The 18,333-nt window shown below is 48.6% G+C and overlaps 1 protein-coding gene across 1 annotated transcript in view; it reads right to left on the minus strand.

The window, feature by feature from the left end:
- Positions 1–18,333, minus strand: part of myripb (myosin VIIA and Rab interacting protein b) — a 176,020-nt gene that overhangs the window by 78,023 nt on the left and 79,664 nt on the right. Inside the window, exon 2 of the mRNA XM_056299755.1 lies at positions 9,651–9,872. Within this exon, the coding sequence (XP_056155730.1) occupies positions 9,651–9,872 (222 nt within the window). The remainder of the gene's footprint in view (positions 1–9,650; positions 9,873–18,333) is intronic.

The raw sequence follows: 18,333 nt of genomic DNA on the forward strand, positions 1-18,333 counted from the left end.
CCCCCTCTGCTGATCCGGGGAGGGCTGCAGACTACCACATGCCTCCTCTCATACATGTGGAGTCACCAGCTGCTTCTTTTCACCTGACAGTGAGGAGTTTCACCAGGGGGACGTACAGCGTGAGAGGATCACGCTATTCCCCCCAGTTCCCCCTCACGCCCCAACCGACCAGAGGAGGTGCTACTGCAGCAACCAGGACACATACCCACATCTGGCTTCCCACCCGCAGACACGGTCAGTTGTGTCTGTAGGGACGCCCGACCAAGCCGGAAGTAACACAGGGATTCGAACCGGTGATCCCCGTGTTGGTAGGCAACGGAATAGACTGCTACGCCACCCGCATGCCAGGCGTACAGTTTTGAAGGTACGCTAAATGGCAAGTGAAGCCTAGCTTAGTCGCTGGATGTCTACGAAGATCATTAGCAGTTAATTCCAAAAGAAGATAAATACACGAGTGGACGACTGCAGAACAGACTGAGTACCCAGCGGGGTACTCAGTACAGAGTACCCAGCGGGGACGCCGTTACCTAGCCCAGTGTATGGCAGCATATACTGAAATCTGTGCAGCTCCAAAGTTTGACACTCACCCCTGCTGGCCACCTATTATTCTATCTTTCTATTTACACTGCCTTCCTATTATCAATAAGCCATGCACACACACACACACACACACACACACACGAAACCTTGGTTTCCAAACTATCCAATTTCAACAGCCAGTTACAGACGCATAATTCTCATCTAAATTAAAATGCATGGTTGCATTAGCGGGCTGTGTGCGGGCGGCGTGCCAGCAGCGGCGGACAGGGAAACAGGAACTTGTGTGGCGAAGTGTCAACCCTGATAGCTAGCTCCATATAGCTCCTTCTAGAAAATGTTCTGTATGGAACAAAAAACAATTTCTTGCCTTCAACAATGCCTCCAGCTCTACTGCCAGTTTTCTTCTTGGCCCTTCCCTATTCCTTTTCATCTGCTCTCAGTTTTAAAAAAAAGTGAAAATAAAGAAGACTTGAGCACAGGGGAAGGAAACGGCATAGTCATGTAAATGCTCATTATAGTCTGTGTCGGTTTTATACACAGTCTATCTGCAGCAATGCGCTTGGCGGCGCTCTAGGGCACGCCCTCCCTGTCTCAGACTAGACTTGCTCACCCACACTGATAAAAATACCCCCACAATGAGGGCAGAAAAAGATCGCACTCTTTCTTTTCCTCTCTATTAGCGTCTGTCTCCTCCTAGCCGCAGGCGCATGTCTGGTAAGGCCATGACAGCAACTTGGAAGATGCATCATTACGGATTTTCATAAATACACACAACACACACACACACACACACACACAGCTATTGTCATAGGGACAGATGGACAATGCAAGATATTACAAATGAATAAATCACACACAAAAAAGGGCAAACAAACAAACTCATATACAAACTTAATTCTTGAGGTATTTAAATGTATCCTGGCGAATGGGACGGAGGCAGAAAGACAGCAGACAAGTCATCAAGGCTGCAGAGTTGCAGCCAACAGCAGCACTGAATAATGTATGAAACTGTGACCACTCAATAACACTGATGGATTCATTTAATACAACATTATCCCTATCGTTGAACTCAACGGTTAGGGGGAAATGGAAGGAAAACATTCTTAAAATGAATGTAATTGGGCGTGCAGGTAGCATAGAGGTACATTCCGTTGCCTACCAACACAAAGACCGCCAGTTCGAATCCCTGTGTTACCTCCGGCTTGGTCGGGCATCCCTACAGACACAATTGGCTGTGTCTGCAGGTGGGAAGCCAGATGTGGGTATGTGTCCTGGTCGCTGCACTAGCGCCTCCTTTGTTCGGCCGGGGCGCCTGTTCGGGGTGGAGGGGGAACTGGGGGGAATAGCGTGATCCTTCCACGTGCTACGTCCCCCTGGTGAAACTCCTCACTGTCAGGTGAAAAGAAGCGGCTGGCGACTCCACATGTATGGGAGGAGGAGTGAGGTAATTGGCTGGATACAATTGGGGAGAAAAAGGGAGAACCCCTCCCCAAAAAAAGAATGCATAATTGTAGGTATGTTTCTGAATTTAGATGCTTTTCACCTTTAGTTGTCTCGGGGGGGGGGCTGACCGTGATCATAAACACTATGAGTTTGTCCGTGACCACGAGGGTTTTTTGAGTGTGTATATGTGAACTCAAACATGCATGTGTTTAACCCCCCCCCCCCCCCCGGGACGGTCAGCTTCTTCCTGGCCTTTAGAGCGAAGCACACCGAATGTGAAGAGGAAGATAATTAAATCTTGACAGTCAGTCCTTCTTGCTTTCAACTAGCCAGCTTTACCGAGCCATCGCAGGGCCAAGGGTTGCTCTATTTAATGAAACTCGTAATAAAAAATGAACAACAGCGATGCTGGTGCATGTGTGGTGCATAAACAGGTACGTGCATTGTTTGCAACTACATACGTGAGCTGCAGCATGAGACGTGTGTGCATGCACAGGTGATAACCAGAGCCATCCCCCTTACAGACTGCTTCAGATGGAATGCAATAGAAAAACAGGGGTGACTACAATGTCATTAAAGAGTCGATTCAGGGTGCATGCTTGATTTGGTATGTTTACCCTTACATAAATAATGCACAGTGCACATATGCGCTTGCATGCCTGCTCATGCAGCATATGAGCCATATCCCGAGTGTGCAGTAACATGCACAGGTGCAGTGCATTTTAATATGATGTTTCATTTATAGTTGATGTAATCTCTTTGCCAACATGCTTTAGGATTAGATTATGATTTCCACAACCTGATAAGAACCCTTAGTCACTTAGTATATTGCTATTTCTGTGCCCGCAAAGAAGACATGAACACACATACACCAGACTGTGGCCCGAGGACAGCGTCGTGCAGAACACAGCGACCCATTTCTGCTGATTAAGTGAAAGGAGATGCTGCCGTTGATATGTAAATGTGTAATAGGGAGACCTCATCACTTACAACAGAGAGTGTGACCGACTGAGAGTGAGACAGGAAGAGAGACGGAAGAGAGAAAACAAAAGAAGGGAATGAAAGTACAAGACATTGTGAGAGGGATGGATAAATAAGGGAATAAAGCAGAAGGTTGGAAACGGGAAAAAAGCCTCCAATAAACAAGCAGTTTGAGCAGCCAAATGAAGAGGATTTACTGCTAATTCAAAAGAATTTGCCTCTGTGCTGCTGGTCAGCTGAGACAGGGATTTTATGATTGTGCAGCAGTCCTTTGTGACTCTCTCTCGCTCTCTCTGCTTGTTTGTCTTACTGCAGGATCACAACATACTTTCAGTATATACACTCCTGCACTTGCCTTTTGACCTCTGTGAGAGAACTGTATCATGTGGATGCTGTGTGGGTCTGGTTGTTACATTCCTACGTGTGTATATGTGTGTGTGTGTGTGTGTGTAGTGTGTGTGAGGACCACACAGCATAGACTGAATCATACATGTTTTTACACTGTAATGTATGTGACAGCAGTGTGTGTGTGTGTTTGTGTGTAACGTATTTGTAGTGTATAGGCATGTATACACAAACCTGTATGTGTATAGGTGTGTAAATGTGTGTGTGTGTGTGAGTATGTGTGTAGCTATGTTTCTTTGTAGTCTTGTAACAGGCAGCCATGGCGACATGGCTGTCACAGGTACATGGCAAGCTGTTTTTCTGCATATATCATGTTAACACACCAACACCTCCCACAGCCATCTGGGTTCAATACCTTGGGATCAACTACCAAAATCCCGTGGGCATCGCAGCAAGTGGTTTTTGCAAAATTATAGCTTGGTTTATCCTATTCCGAGGCAGATGAGTGGTAATGACATGTTGGACGATATACCGAACAGGAAGGGGTATTTAAAAATCAAGTTAGCACGCCTTCTTGTGATTGACAACATCCACGACACTATCTTATACTGGGCACGGGTGCATGTGTGTATGTGTGGTTAATGTAAATCTGTTTTACTTGCGACGGGTCATACCCCTGACCAGCGCAGCCATGCTACCGTGGGTGTTGATGCACGTGTTAGTGTGACCATTTGGCTGTCAGCTCCCTCTCAATTCTGCAACACATACACTACAACAGAAACCTGAGCAGGAAAACACAATACTGAGACCACTAATTAACTAGGCATGAGCACCACAGCCTGATATGCTAAGATATTATGATGATTATTATTAGATATGTCATTTTGACATTGTTTTTGTCTCACTGGTGCACACTCATGGAGACATTTGTTATCTACTACTACTACTTTCGGCTGCTCCCTTTAGGGGGCGCCACAGCGGATCATCCGTTTCCATCTCCTCCTGTCCTCTGCATCTTCCTCTGTCACATCAGCCACCTGCATGTCCTCCCTCACCACATCCATAAACCTCCTCTTTGGCCTTCCTCTTCTCCTCTTCCCTGGCAGCTCCATATTCAGCATCCTTCTCCCAATATACCCAGCATCTCTCCTCCACATACACTACCGTTCAAAAGTTTGGGATCACCCAAAAAATTTTGTGTTTTCCATGAAAAGTCACACTTATTCACCACCATATGTTGTGAAATGAATAGAAAATAGAGTCAAGACATTGACAAGGTTAGAAATAATGATTTGTATTTGAAATAAGATTTTTTTTACATCAAACTTTGCTTTCGTCAAAGAATCCTCCATTTGCAGCAATTACAGCATTGCAGACCTTTGGCATTCTAGCTGTTAATTTGTTGAGGTAATCTGGAGAAATTGCACCCCACGCTTCCAGAAGCAGCTCCCACAAGTTGGATTGGTTGGATGGGCACTTCTTTGAGCAGATTGAGTTTCTGGAGCATCACATTTGTGGGGTCAATTAAACGCTCAAAATGGCCAGAAAAAGAGAACTTTCATCTGAAACTCGACAGTCTATTCTTGTTCTTAGAAATGAAGGCTATTCCATGCCAGAAATTGCTAAGAAATTGAAGATTTCCTACACCGGTGTGTACTACTCCCTTCAGAGGACAGCACAAACAGGCTCTAACCAGAGTAGAAAAAGAAGTGGGAGGCCGCGTTGCACAACTGAGCAAGAAGATAAGTGCATTAGAGTCTCTAGTTTGAGAAACAGACGCCTCACAGGTCCCCAACTGGCATCTTCATTAAATAGTACCTGTTAGAGCCTGTTTGTGCTGTCCTCTGAAGGGAGTAGTACACACCGGTGTAGGAAATCTTCAATTTCTTAGCAATTTCTCGCATGGAATAGCCTTCATTTCTAAGAACAAGAATAGACTGTCGAGTTTCAGATGAAAGTTCTCTTTTTCTGGCCATTTTGAGCGTTTAATTGACCCCACAAATGTGATGCTCCAGAAACTCAATCTGCTCAAAGAAGTGCCCATCCAACCAATCCAACTTGTGGGAGCTGCTTCTGGAAGCGTGGGGTGCAATTTCTCCAGATTACCTCAACAAATTAACAGCTAGAATGCCAAAGGTCTGCAATGCTGTAATTGCTGCAAATGGAGGATTCTTTGACGAAAGCAAAGTTTGATGAAAAAAAAATCTTATTTCAAATACAAATCATTATTTCTAACCTTGTCAATGTCTTGACTCTATTTTCTATTCATTTCACAACATATGGTGGTGAATAAGTGTGACTTTTCATGGAAAACACAAAATTTTTTGGGTGATCCCAAACTTTTGAACGGTAGTGTATGTCCAAACCATCTCAATCTTGTCTCTCTTGCTTTGTCTCCAAACCGTCCAACTTGAGCTGTCCCTCTAATATACTCGTTCCTAATCCTGTCCTTCTTCATCACTCCCAGTGAAAATCTTATCATCTTCATCTCTGCCACCTCCAGCTCCTCCTCCTGTCTTTTCATCAGTGCCACTGTCTCCAAACCATACAACATAGCTGGTCCCACAACCATCTTGTAAACCTTCCCTTTAACTCTTGCTGGTACCCTTCTGTCACAAATCACTCCTGACACTCTTCTCCACCCACTCCACCCTGCCTGCACTCTCTTCTTCACCTCTCTCCTGCACTCCCCGTTACTTTGGACAGTTGACCCCAAGTATTTAAACTCATATGCCTTCATCATCTCCACTCCTTGCATCCTCACTATTCCACTGTCCTCCCTCTCATTCATACATACGTATTCTGTCTTGCTCCTGCTGATTTTCATTCCTCTTCTCTCCAGTGCATACCTCCACCTCTCCAGGCTCTCCTCTACCTGCACCCTACTCTCACTACAGATCACAATGTCATCCGCGAACATTACAGTCCACCGAGATGTTTGTTATATTGGAAGTTTTTACTTTCCAAAGAATTAGATAAAGGTTAAGAATTACAATTTTTAAAAATGGAAAGAAAAACTTGGGACACTGCACAGTGAAAAATAAACAGTATTCTTTAGAAAAGCAGCCTTCTAGGTTGTAGTATATCCGTTTCCCAGTAGCTAAGTCTGTTTCAGTGTTCACTCTTTTTTCCTCCATAATGTTATTCATTCGGATAATAGCAGCAACAGAGAGACATTCAAAATCTTTTCTGAGGCTTTTCTCATATCAAGCTAACGTTCATGCATGATCTACATCACCAATTCAGATGACACGACTCCACCCAGACAGGGTAATGCATGCTAAGTCCAGCTCTAAGCCTGTTTAATGCACTAATGAAAAGTGCTGTAGTTATATGTAGCTGGTAGACTGTAGTGCTGTGTGACATCAGGCCCATCTGTGACTCAGTCTAAAGCCCTAATGAGAACATTAGCGAGCCCCAGGCAGAGCGAGAGCCCCGCACAGAGAAAGGTAGAGGGAGAGACAAGGAGGGAGAGAGTGAGACAGAGCGAGAAAGACAGCAAAGTAGGGGTTAAAAAAAGATGACAGTGAGCAAGAGAGAGAGACCGAGAGAGAGAGAGAGAGAGAGAGAGAGAGAGAGAGAGAGAGAGAGAGAGAGAGAGAGAGAGAGAGAGAGAGAGAGAGAGAGAGAGAGAGAGAGAGAGAGAGAGAGAGAGAGAGAGAGAGAGAGAGAGAGAGAGAGCGACCCGGAGAGAGGAAGTCAAGGGAAAAACAAGGAGGGAGAGAGTCAAACACTATGAGAAAGAGAGCAAAGTAGGGGTTAATAAAAGGACAGAGAAGGGCATCTGGGTAGCGTGGCGGTCTATTCTTTTGCCTACCAACACTGGGATCGCTGGTTCGAATCCCCATGCTACCTCCGGCTTGGTCGGGCATCTCTACAGACACAATTGGCCGTGTCTGCGGGTGGGAAGCCAGATGTGGGTGTGTGTCCTGGTCGCTGCACTAGCGCCTCCTCTGGTCAGTCGGGGCGCCTGTTCAGGGGGGAGGGGGAACTGGGGGGAATAGCGTGATCCTCACTGTCAGGTGAAAAGAAGCTGCTGGCGACTCCACATGGATGGGAGGAGACATGTGGTAGTCTGCAGCCCTCCCCGGACAGCAGAGGGGGTGGAGCAGAGACCGGGACGGCTCAGAAGAGTGGGGCTATTGGCCGGGTACAATTGGGGAGAAAAAGGGGGAAAAATCCCCAAAAAAAAGGGATTAACAAAAAAAAAAGGTCAGAGAGAGAGGGAGAGAGCGAGAGAGAGAGGTGAAGGTAAAGCAGACGGACATAGAGATGCAAGGACAGAGGAGAGGGGGATAAAAAGGAGGAATGACTGCAGCAAACCTTGCCAAAGTCTTTTATTTCCATCATTTTTCCAAGTCCTCCCTTCTCCTCTATTTAATCCTCGCCCCCAGTATGCTGCTCCTCTTCCTCCTTCCCCTCTGTTTCATGTGCATCAGTACTCGGGGCGGCAGGATTAACTCAATACGCCACAAAGCAAAATCAATCAAAGACAGGATGAGGGAATAACAGAAAGAGGGCAGAGGCACGCCGCGTCTTCAGACAAGCTTCACTATCGCACAGTATGGTCCGGAACCTCCTCCTGCTCCTCTCAACACGCACACGCACACGCACGCACGCACACACACACACACACACACACACACACACACACACGGAGTTGTATCACACTGCACATAACTTACAAACACATTGGTTATTTCCAGCAGAGGTTCGGGTGGTAGAAATATGACAGGTTGTCTGTCCGCTAGAGGCGATGCTGCACAGAGACCCCGAGACTACTTCTAGTAACCATTTAACGCAGCGACGCACAAGCCCACTCTGCAAGGGTGGCACACTGCGTGTACGGAGCAACACAGAGCATACAAACACATTCGTGCATGCAATATCAATCATGCATAACAGTTCCCAAAAATACAGAAAGCTGCACGTGTGTCCTGTGAGTGCACCACGGACAGACGGACAGACAGAAACACTCTCACGTAGTCCAGCAAGGACAACATTCTGATCACCGCGCCCACAACAAACACCCGAGAGGGAGCATATAGGTAAAGGCTTCTGCATATATACACAACTTAACAGTCTCAACACACACAACGTGTGTAGGAGGACTCCTGTATCTGTGTCGCCTGCCTAATTGACTTAAATCTTTAACCAGCTTAGAATAAACGGTATCTGCTGGCGGTGCAGAGCTGCATCCCATCCGCCTCTCGATGCTCAGATTCCTTCTGTCGTTTTCTCTCAACATACATTTTCCCCTCGAATCCATGTGAACAACCTGGTTCCCTCGTTTCCCTCAGACATAAACCATGACCCACAACAAGCAGGAGGAGACATCGGGGAACAAACGACCCTTCATTGGAATATAATGCCGGTCGAATTCCCCAAACATCCTAAAAAACAACTTGAATAAATCAGTTAACTCATGGAAAAACATGGAAGATCATGTCACCACCCGCCCTCTGTGGCTTATTACAATATCTCTTCCTGTCCGTCTTTCTGTCTTTCTTTCTTGTAAGTGTTCCCCTCATTCTCCTCTACAGATGTACCCCCCCTCCACACACACACACACACACACACACACACACACACTGATGGAGGAACAAATATTGACTTACACTGCATACTAACCATCTTCTTCTTGCTCTTTCTTACCTGGTCTTCCAATATTTCTCCCTATTCCTTTTCTCATTTCTCTGCTTCCCCAACCGCTATCTCTCTTATCTCTTCCCGGCACTGTCTCCTCCAGCGGCGCCACATCTTTTCCCTCTGTGTTCCGACAAAAGTAACAGGGATGTGACCACGTATACCGCAGGAGCACACAAGCAAGAGAAACATGGGAATAGTCATCGTCAAAAAAAAAAAAAAAAAATCCCATCCCTGCAGCGTTCTCTTCAACACTGCCAACGTTCCCTGGCACTCTCCTCCCCATCAGTCCCATCATTCCACCTCCCCAGCCCCCACCACAACCCTCCCCCCAGGAGGTGTCTCCTACAATGTACCTGTTTCTCCACCCCTCTCTCCATCATAATATTTCCTCTCTGCCCGCAGCAATCTCTTTCAGTGTCCCTTGTCTCTCTCTCCGTCTCTCTCCTCCAATCTACAAATTCATTCACTCCTGTAGGACCCCCATCGCCCCGTCTCTGCCCTCGCATCTCCATTCATTCCTCACTCACCATAATGTTTCCTCGTCTCCTCATCTTTCTACGCCTCTGTCCACACCCGTTTCCCTCTGTGGGCATGATTACACGTGTGCATGCGTGCGTCTGTGTGTGCATGCATGTGTGTGTGTGCGTGTGCATGCATGTGTGCGTGTGTGTTGAGTTAATCAGCGTACTGACCTGCCCTTCTGGCATGCTGAGCAGAGCCAGGCTTTGTCCCTCTTGCTGTAGGTGCAGCAGGTCTTGCAGGTGTTGTACTGGCAGTCCAGGCACTGGCGCTTGGGGTTGAGCAGGAAGGTGAAGGGCGCACAGCAGCGGATGCAGCAGTGCTCGTTGAAGCGGTGCTGCTTGGAGAGGATGGAGCATCTGCTGCCTTCCTCCACCAGCTCCTGCTTCATCTCACTGAGCCCGGCAGAGAGGAAAGAGAGCGCACGCGGGAGGAGAGAGAGTGAGCGAGAGAGAGAGAGAACAGGAGCATGGGGGGGAGGGGAGGGGGAGAGGGAGAGACAGACAGAGACTGGTGAGTCTGTGATCCAGAGGTGAAACGCGAAAATGGACAGCGATGCGGAATAATTGGAGATGCTGTGACAAATGAAAAAGGAACAGCGGCTGATAAAACCGAGGAGAGGGCGGGGCGGGGGGAGGGGGGCTGGCGGGGAAACGGGTTCTCTCTTCCACTAATTCTCTGGAATTAACTTGATCTGGTGACATTTCCCTTTACCACAGCCTGCCATCCCTGGTTCACACACATGAATCGAAGAAGAAGGAACAGAAGAGAGAACGGCACGCACACCCCGTGTAACAGAGACCGCTCAAACCTACAAAACATGTTCTCTTTAATAACACAACATAACATAACATAACAACATAACACAACACAGAATAACATAATGTAGCAAGTACCGTGCTTGGTACGGTACAGGCAGTCATAGTTTGACAGATATCTGAAAACAGTCATGGAATAAAGACATCAGTCAACCGTGACTTGCTTTCTCGAAGTCTCTCAATGTTATCTTTATTTACAATCATCACCCTGTTTACATGGTCCTCTAAATCACTTGTACTATTGTACATATATTTATTGTCTGTCTAGACATTTACATTGGCTGCCTTACTTTACATATTCAATTTCTATATAAACACTCCAACTGGTCATTATCAAAAGCATAGTATCTCCATATCCCTATCTCTCATCCATATCACCTACTGTCATCTTATCTATAAACGTGTTTACATTCTGCATCTTAAATGCACTTCCATATACTTTTCAGTATCATAGGAGGACCTGTTCACAGTAACGAATGAATACAATCAATAATAATCTTATAAATTTATAATCTACACTTCAAACATGGAACCCGTTTTATAAAACTTTAAACTGTTGAGCCAATCAAAACTCAGACTAAAGGGATGGGTGGAGCCAGGTACAACTAACGTTACAAGCTAGAGCAAAAATATGACGTCACACGGCACGGAGAGAATCACGTGACGTTGCCAAGGCGACAACAGAGCTAACGCTCGCTGCTAGCCAGGTTGCATTAGCTAGCTACTAGCCAACGGTAAAAACAAGATAAACCCTATATTCGCCAATCTAACAAAACAGAAAAAACACTGTATAAAGATCGTATGAAACAATATTAAACAATATATAGTGCTTGTGACACGGTACCCACCTGAAAACAGTCCCGGAGTAAAGACGTCAGTCAACCGGGACTTGCTTTCTCGAAGTCTCTCATTGTTATGAAGAAACCCCGCTCAACACAATATCATCACTCAACCGTGTAACAGCGCCCTCTGCTGTAACGGAGTCGCCACTACAGGCAACTGGGATTAACCCATTATGGTTAAATCAACATACAGACTCCACATATAAAATAATATGATTATAAACAATATATTCTCTCAAACCCCAAGATACCATCAGAAATGTGATAACACTTCCAGTGGGCATCACAATAACACAACACAACACAACACAACATAACATAACATAACACAACACAACATAACACAACATAACATAACACAACAAAACACAACATAACATAACACAACATAACATAACACAACACAACATGACAATGAACATAACATAACACAACACAACACAACACAACACAACACAACATAACATAACACAACATAACACAACAAAACATAACATAACACAACATAACACAACACAACATAACAATGAACATAACATAACACAACACAACACAACATAACAATGAACATAACATTACACAACATAACATAACAACATAACAAAACATAACATAATGAACATGGTAGGCCTTGTTATGGATATATGGTGGTGGTGGTGATGATGATGATGATGATGATGATGATGAAAATACAGAAACTAGATGGTTGTAGCATTAAAGATCAATCAGAGAGAAACATTACCGCTATCTCACACACACACACACACACACGCACACGCACACACACACCTGTACACACACACCTGTACACACAGGCGAGCTGGGCCGCTGCAGTAATGAGTAAATAAACAGCATTAACGAGGAGCCTGTGGTCCCATTAGACGCCAGTAACACATGCAGAGGCTCTGGTCCAAAAATATCACTCCAACACTGCCTAAAACGGCACCGTACCACCTCACTAACATGCACCCCTCAGAGGGATGTTCAGACACGTGAGCATCTGGGGTTATTGTTTAAAATACCGAAAAAAGTTTAAATCTAAGATGAAGCAAAGAGAAGTGCTGCACAGTAACACACAGGCCTGCTGCACAGTAACACACAGGCCTGCTGCACAGTAACACAGGCGTGCTGCACAGTAACACACAAGCGTGCTGCACAGTAACACACAGGCCTGCTGCACAGTAACACACAGGCCTGCTGCACAGTAACACACAGGCGTGCTGCACAGTAACACACAGGCGTGCTGCACAGTTACACACAGGCGTGCTGCACAGTAACACACAAGTGTGCTGCACAGTAACACACAAGCGTGCTGCACAGTAACACACAGGCATGCTGCACAGTAACACACAGGCATGCTGTACAGTAACACACAGGCGTGCTGCACAGTAACACACAGGCGTGCTGCACAGTAACACACAAGCGTGCTGCACAGTAACACACAAGCGTGCTGCACAGTAACACACAGGCGTGCTGCACGGTAACACACAGGCGTGCTGCACAGCAACACACAGGCGTGCTGCACAGTAACACACAAGTGTGCTGCACAGTAACACACAGGCGTGCTGCACAATTACACACAGGCGTGCTGCACAGTAACACACAGGCGTGCTGCACAGTAACACACAGGCCTGCTGCACAGTAACACACAGGCATGCTGCACAGTAACACACAAGCGTGCTGCACAGTAACACACAGGCGTGCTGCACAGTAACACACAGGCGTGCTGCACAGTAACACACAAGTGTGCTGCACAGTAACACACAGGCATGCTGCACAGTAACACACAGGCATGCTGTACAGTAACACACAGGCGTGCTGCACAGTAACACACAAGCGTGCTGCACAGTAACACAGGCATGCTGCACAGTAACACACAGGCGTGCTGCACAGCAACACACAGGCATGCTGCACAGTAACACACAAGTGTGCTGCACAGTAACACACATGACACACAGCAGCCAGCCCTCTGAAGCAACTCCAATCTGCTGCTGGAAAGCCACTTCAGCGCAGGCATTCTCAAGGACAGCCCAAGGTCCATGGACAGGTAAGTGCTCACCATGTTGTAGGGTGTGTAGTGCATCATATTACATCCTCTTTTATAATGCGTGGTGTATCACCGCCTAACGAATCCAATTCACCTCCCTCGTTATTCCAATTTGCATAACCAATAATGTTCTGACTTCTGAAGTCTGTTAAATAAGAAAACGGTAGGAGGACACAAATTACTGGATAATACCGGCTGTCAATCACGTGTTCAACCAATGAAGAGGCTTGTCCATCCGCAGCCGGTGCCGGGCTGCTCACATACATCATGTACATAAACGCTGGCGGACAGAGCGGTGCAGCGCCAGGCTGTGATGAATTACAGCGTGCTTTATGTTTATATATGAAATACCAATCATATCACACACACCATGTACACAACACACGCACCGTGTACACAACACACGCACCGTGTACACAACACACGCACCGTGTACACAACACACGCACCGTGTACACAACACACTCAGCCACACTCACACTTCTGCATGGCGTTTGTCAGCAGCTGTACAGGGGGAGAGGAAGAGTGTGAGATGAAGAGTGAGCCCAGCTGATGTGGTCAGAGTAAATTATTCAAGTGTCTTCACCCGTCTGCACACAGACCCACACCACACGGCTCTAAAGCCAGCCAGCCCCGTCTACACACACACACACACACACACACACACACACACAGACACGCACACGCGCACGCACACACACACACACACACACACACAGACCCACACCACACGGCTCTAAAGCCAGCCAGCCCCGTCTACACACACACACACACACACACACACACACACAGACACGCACACGCGCACACACGCACACACACACACACACACAGAGCCAACCACTTCATCATGCTGATAGATGTCTGAGGCATATGTACACCCAAAACACCCCCCTCCCCCCCCCTTAGATATGAAGCCTGTTAATCTGTGGAACAAGTTCTCCTTCACACTACCCCCCCCCACACACACACTACCCCCCCCACACACACACTACCCCCCCCACACACACACTACCCCCACACACACACACACTACCCCCCCCCACACACACACACACTACCCCCACACACACACTACCCCCACACACACACTACCCCCCCACACACACACTACCCCCCCCACACACACACTACCCCCCCACACACACACTACCCCCCCCACACACACACTACCCCCCCCCACACACACACTACCCCCCCACACACACACTACCCCCCCCACACACACACTACCCCCCCACACACACACTACCCCCCCACACACACACTACCCCCCCCCACACACACACTACCCCCCCCACACACACACTACCCCCCCACACACACACACTACCCCCACACACACACACACACTACCCCCCCCCCACACACACACACACTACCCCCACACACACACTACCCCCACACACACACTACCCCCCCACACACACACTACCCCCCCCACACACACACTACCCCCCCACACACACACTACCCCCCCCCCCACACACACTACCCCCCCCCACACACACTACCCCCCCACACACACACTACCCCCCCACACGCACACACTACCCCCCCCACACACACACTACCCCCCCACACACACTACCCCCCACACACACACACTACCCCCCCACACACACACACTACCCCCCAACACACACACTACCCCCCCACACACACACTACCCCCCCCCACACACACACTACCCCCCCACACACACTACCCCCCACACACACACACTACCCCCCCACACACACACACTACCCCCCCCACACACACACTACCCCCCCACACACACTACCCCCCAACACACACACTACCCCCCCACACACACACACTACCCCCCAACACACACACTACCCCCCCACACACACACACTACCCCCCCACACGCACACACACTACCCCCCCACACACACACACTACCCCCCACACACACTACCCCCCCACACACACTACCCCCCCCACACACACACTACCCCCCCACACGCACACACTACCCCCCCACACACACACACTACCCCCCACACACACTACCCCCCCCACACACACACACTACCCCCCACACACACTACCCCCCCACACACACACACTACCCCCCCACACACACACACTACCCCCCACACACACTACCCCCCCACACACACACACTACCCCCCCACACACACACACTACCCCCCCACACGCACACACTACCCCCACACACACACACTACCCCCCACACACACACACACACACTACCCCCCCACACACACACACTACCCCCCCACACACACACACTACCCCCCCACACGCACACACTACCCCCACACACACACACTACCCCCCACACACACACACACACACTACCCCCCACACACACACACACACACTACCCCCACACACACACACTACCCCCCCACACACATACACTACCCCCACACATACACATTTTATGCTTTTATGCTGTGCGTGCCTACGTGCGTGCGTGTGTGTGTGTGCGTGTGTGTGCGCGTGCGTGTGTGTGTGTGTGTGCGTGCGTGTGTGTGCGTGCGTGTGTGTGTGCGCGTGCGTGTGTGTGTGTGCGTGTGTGTGTACGTGCATGCGTGTGTGTGTGTGTGCGTGCGTGTGTGTACGTGCATGCGTGTGTGTGTGTGTGTGTGTGTGTGTGTGTGTGTGTGCGTGTGTGTGTGTGCGTGTGTGTGCGTGTGTGTGTGCGTGGCCCATGAGATCTGCAGCCTACTGTTTCTCCATGTTATTAACGCTCGCAGGTCCTCCGGTGCCACGCTGATTACTTTTCGTATGCATCATTAGCCGTGGGATATTAACAGGGCGAGCAACCCATTTCACACACAGCATCGAGGCGGGGGAGAGGGGGGCACGCATGCATGCATGCACATTAACACACAACCGTGCACAACCACACACACGAGCTCACGCACACAGATGACGGAGAGCCGTTTACCATCCGTCACACGAGCTTCCTTGTTGTGAATAACGCACAAGGTTGCGGTGTGCTGTAGAGGAATGCAGGCCCATATCAAACTAAATAAAGAGGGGGGGGGGGGGGGAGAGGAGTACCCCGGACGACAGACGTCTCTTTCTGACCTCTGCAACACTGACACGGATAAGAATGGGGCTCAGTTTGGTGAGTGTCTGCGAGAGGGCTTAATGAACGGCCGCCCGGTCTGGTAGAAGCTCGCTCAGCGTGGCTTGACGAGTCATGAGATTAGATGGGTTGGCAAACCTGCACACACACAGACACACACAGACACACACACAGACACACACACACAGACACACACACACACGAGGACAGGAGGGTTTGTCACGTCCAGCACCTCCTGCCACTTAATCTTGATTTATGCCTGAACATCAGTGTGTTTTCAGTCATGTGCGATGCACCGACCCTTGGTACTGGTACTGGTACTGGTACTGGTACTGGTATTTGCCTGCATAACTGAACACAGTGCTCACACGTGCCCTCGAGGGCAGTGCCATGTTTTACAAAACGTGCATGGGAGAATGACAGAGTTCAAGGTGTTGCCTTGGCCTGCAAAGTCCCCAGATCTCAGTCCGATCGAGCATCTGTGAGATGTGCTGGAAAAACAAGCCCGGTCCCCGGAGGCCCCACCTCGCAACCTGCAGGACTTAAAGGCTCTGCTGCTAACGTCCTGGTGCCAGATACCAGAGGACACCTTCACAGGTCTTGTGGAGTCCATACCTGACTGGGTCAGAGCTGTTTTGGTGGCACGGCGGGGGGCAGGTGGTTTTAATGTTTTGGCTGATCGGTGTATATATATATATATATATATATATATATATATATATATATATATATATATATATATATATCCAAGTGATGGATATGAATAAGCTTTCAATTAATATCCCAAAACTGCCTGAGCTGTTTTCCTTTGTGTACTTATCCTGACCTGTGTAGACCTGCACACCACGTGCATGTTGCATAATCCTAAAAAAAAACAGGTGACAGACTGAGCCATCTTTTAAATTCATTCAGCCACTCCGATTACACAGTAATTCACAGTACATTCAGGGTTTCAGCCCGACTTAGAAAAGGACCAGATGAATTCCAGAGGCGCCGATCGGACAGAACTACCTATTTACATTTATATTGCATTACTTGCGGCGCTCACACTGCACCCGCAGCGAACAGCAACAAACGACAAACAAGAGTTTCCGTCAACATTTCTCCAGCTAAGGCATGTCTCCTCACAGCCTTGTTGCCTCTACAATGAGCATATCTGATCGCTTCAGTCTGTAAGGTACACACGGGTCACTCTGTGCTTCACTGCCTCAGCACCGAGCCAACATCTGACCCGGCAGCACAGGCCCGCTATAGTCTCCCGTTTATGCTAGCGTGACCCGATATCGCTGGCTGCTGTCGCTCCCATGACATCATAATTAAAGCTGCTCCAGGACCGTCACTGCAACGGACCAATCACGCTGTTCTGACGTCGTGCCTTTGCGACACGGAGGAAAAGACCTAAAAATACCAACGCTAACCTAGCATCGCCTCGGGAGCGCGTCTATATTAAGGGTCCTTCATTAGTCCCCTCGGGGAAATTCAGTTACTGCAAATTAACCCGTCCTGGCTGTGATCTGTGTAGCTAGCAGCAGTGGGCTGCTGCCTTCATGCTGCGCCCGGGGACCAACTCCACTTCTTTCCCCACTGCCTTGCTCAGGGGCACAGGCAGGAGTATACATACATAACATGCATGCATTTTTAATGGTGGGGGGGAAACTGGAGCACCCGGAGAAAGCCCCCCGCAGACACGGGGAGAACATGCAAACTGCACACAGAGGACGACCTGTGATGACAATCAGGGTTGGACAACCCCGGGTTTCGAACCCAGGACCTTCATGCTGTGAGGCGACAGCACTAACCACTGGGCCACCATGGCATATTCCCTCAGCCCTGTGTTCCCTCAACTCTATTTCACTGAATTTACCTAAACTTAATCGAACCTACCTCAACCCAACCTTAACCTCAACCCAACGCTTATGTTAACCTCACCTTAACCTATAGCTAACCCCCACTAACCCACAACCTGATCCCACAAACACCCCCCCCCGCCGAGTCGCAAAGGCACAACAGCACAACCAACGTGATTGGTCAGCTGCAATGACGGTCCTGGAGCACCGCTGATCAGATACACCTTTTA

Source organism: Lampris incognitus, chromosome 19 (genome assembly GCF_029633865.1).
Source record: "Lampris incognitus isolate fLamInc1 chromosome 19, fLamInc1.hap2, whole genome shotgun sequence".
Classification (NCBI taxonomy): domain Eukaryota; kingdom Metazoa; phylum Chordata; class Actinopteri; order Lampriformes; family Lampridae; genus Lampris; species Lampris incognitus.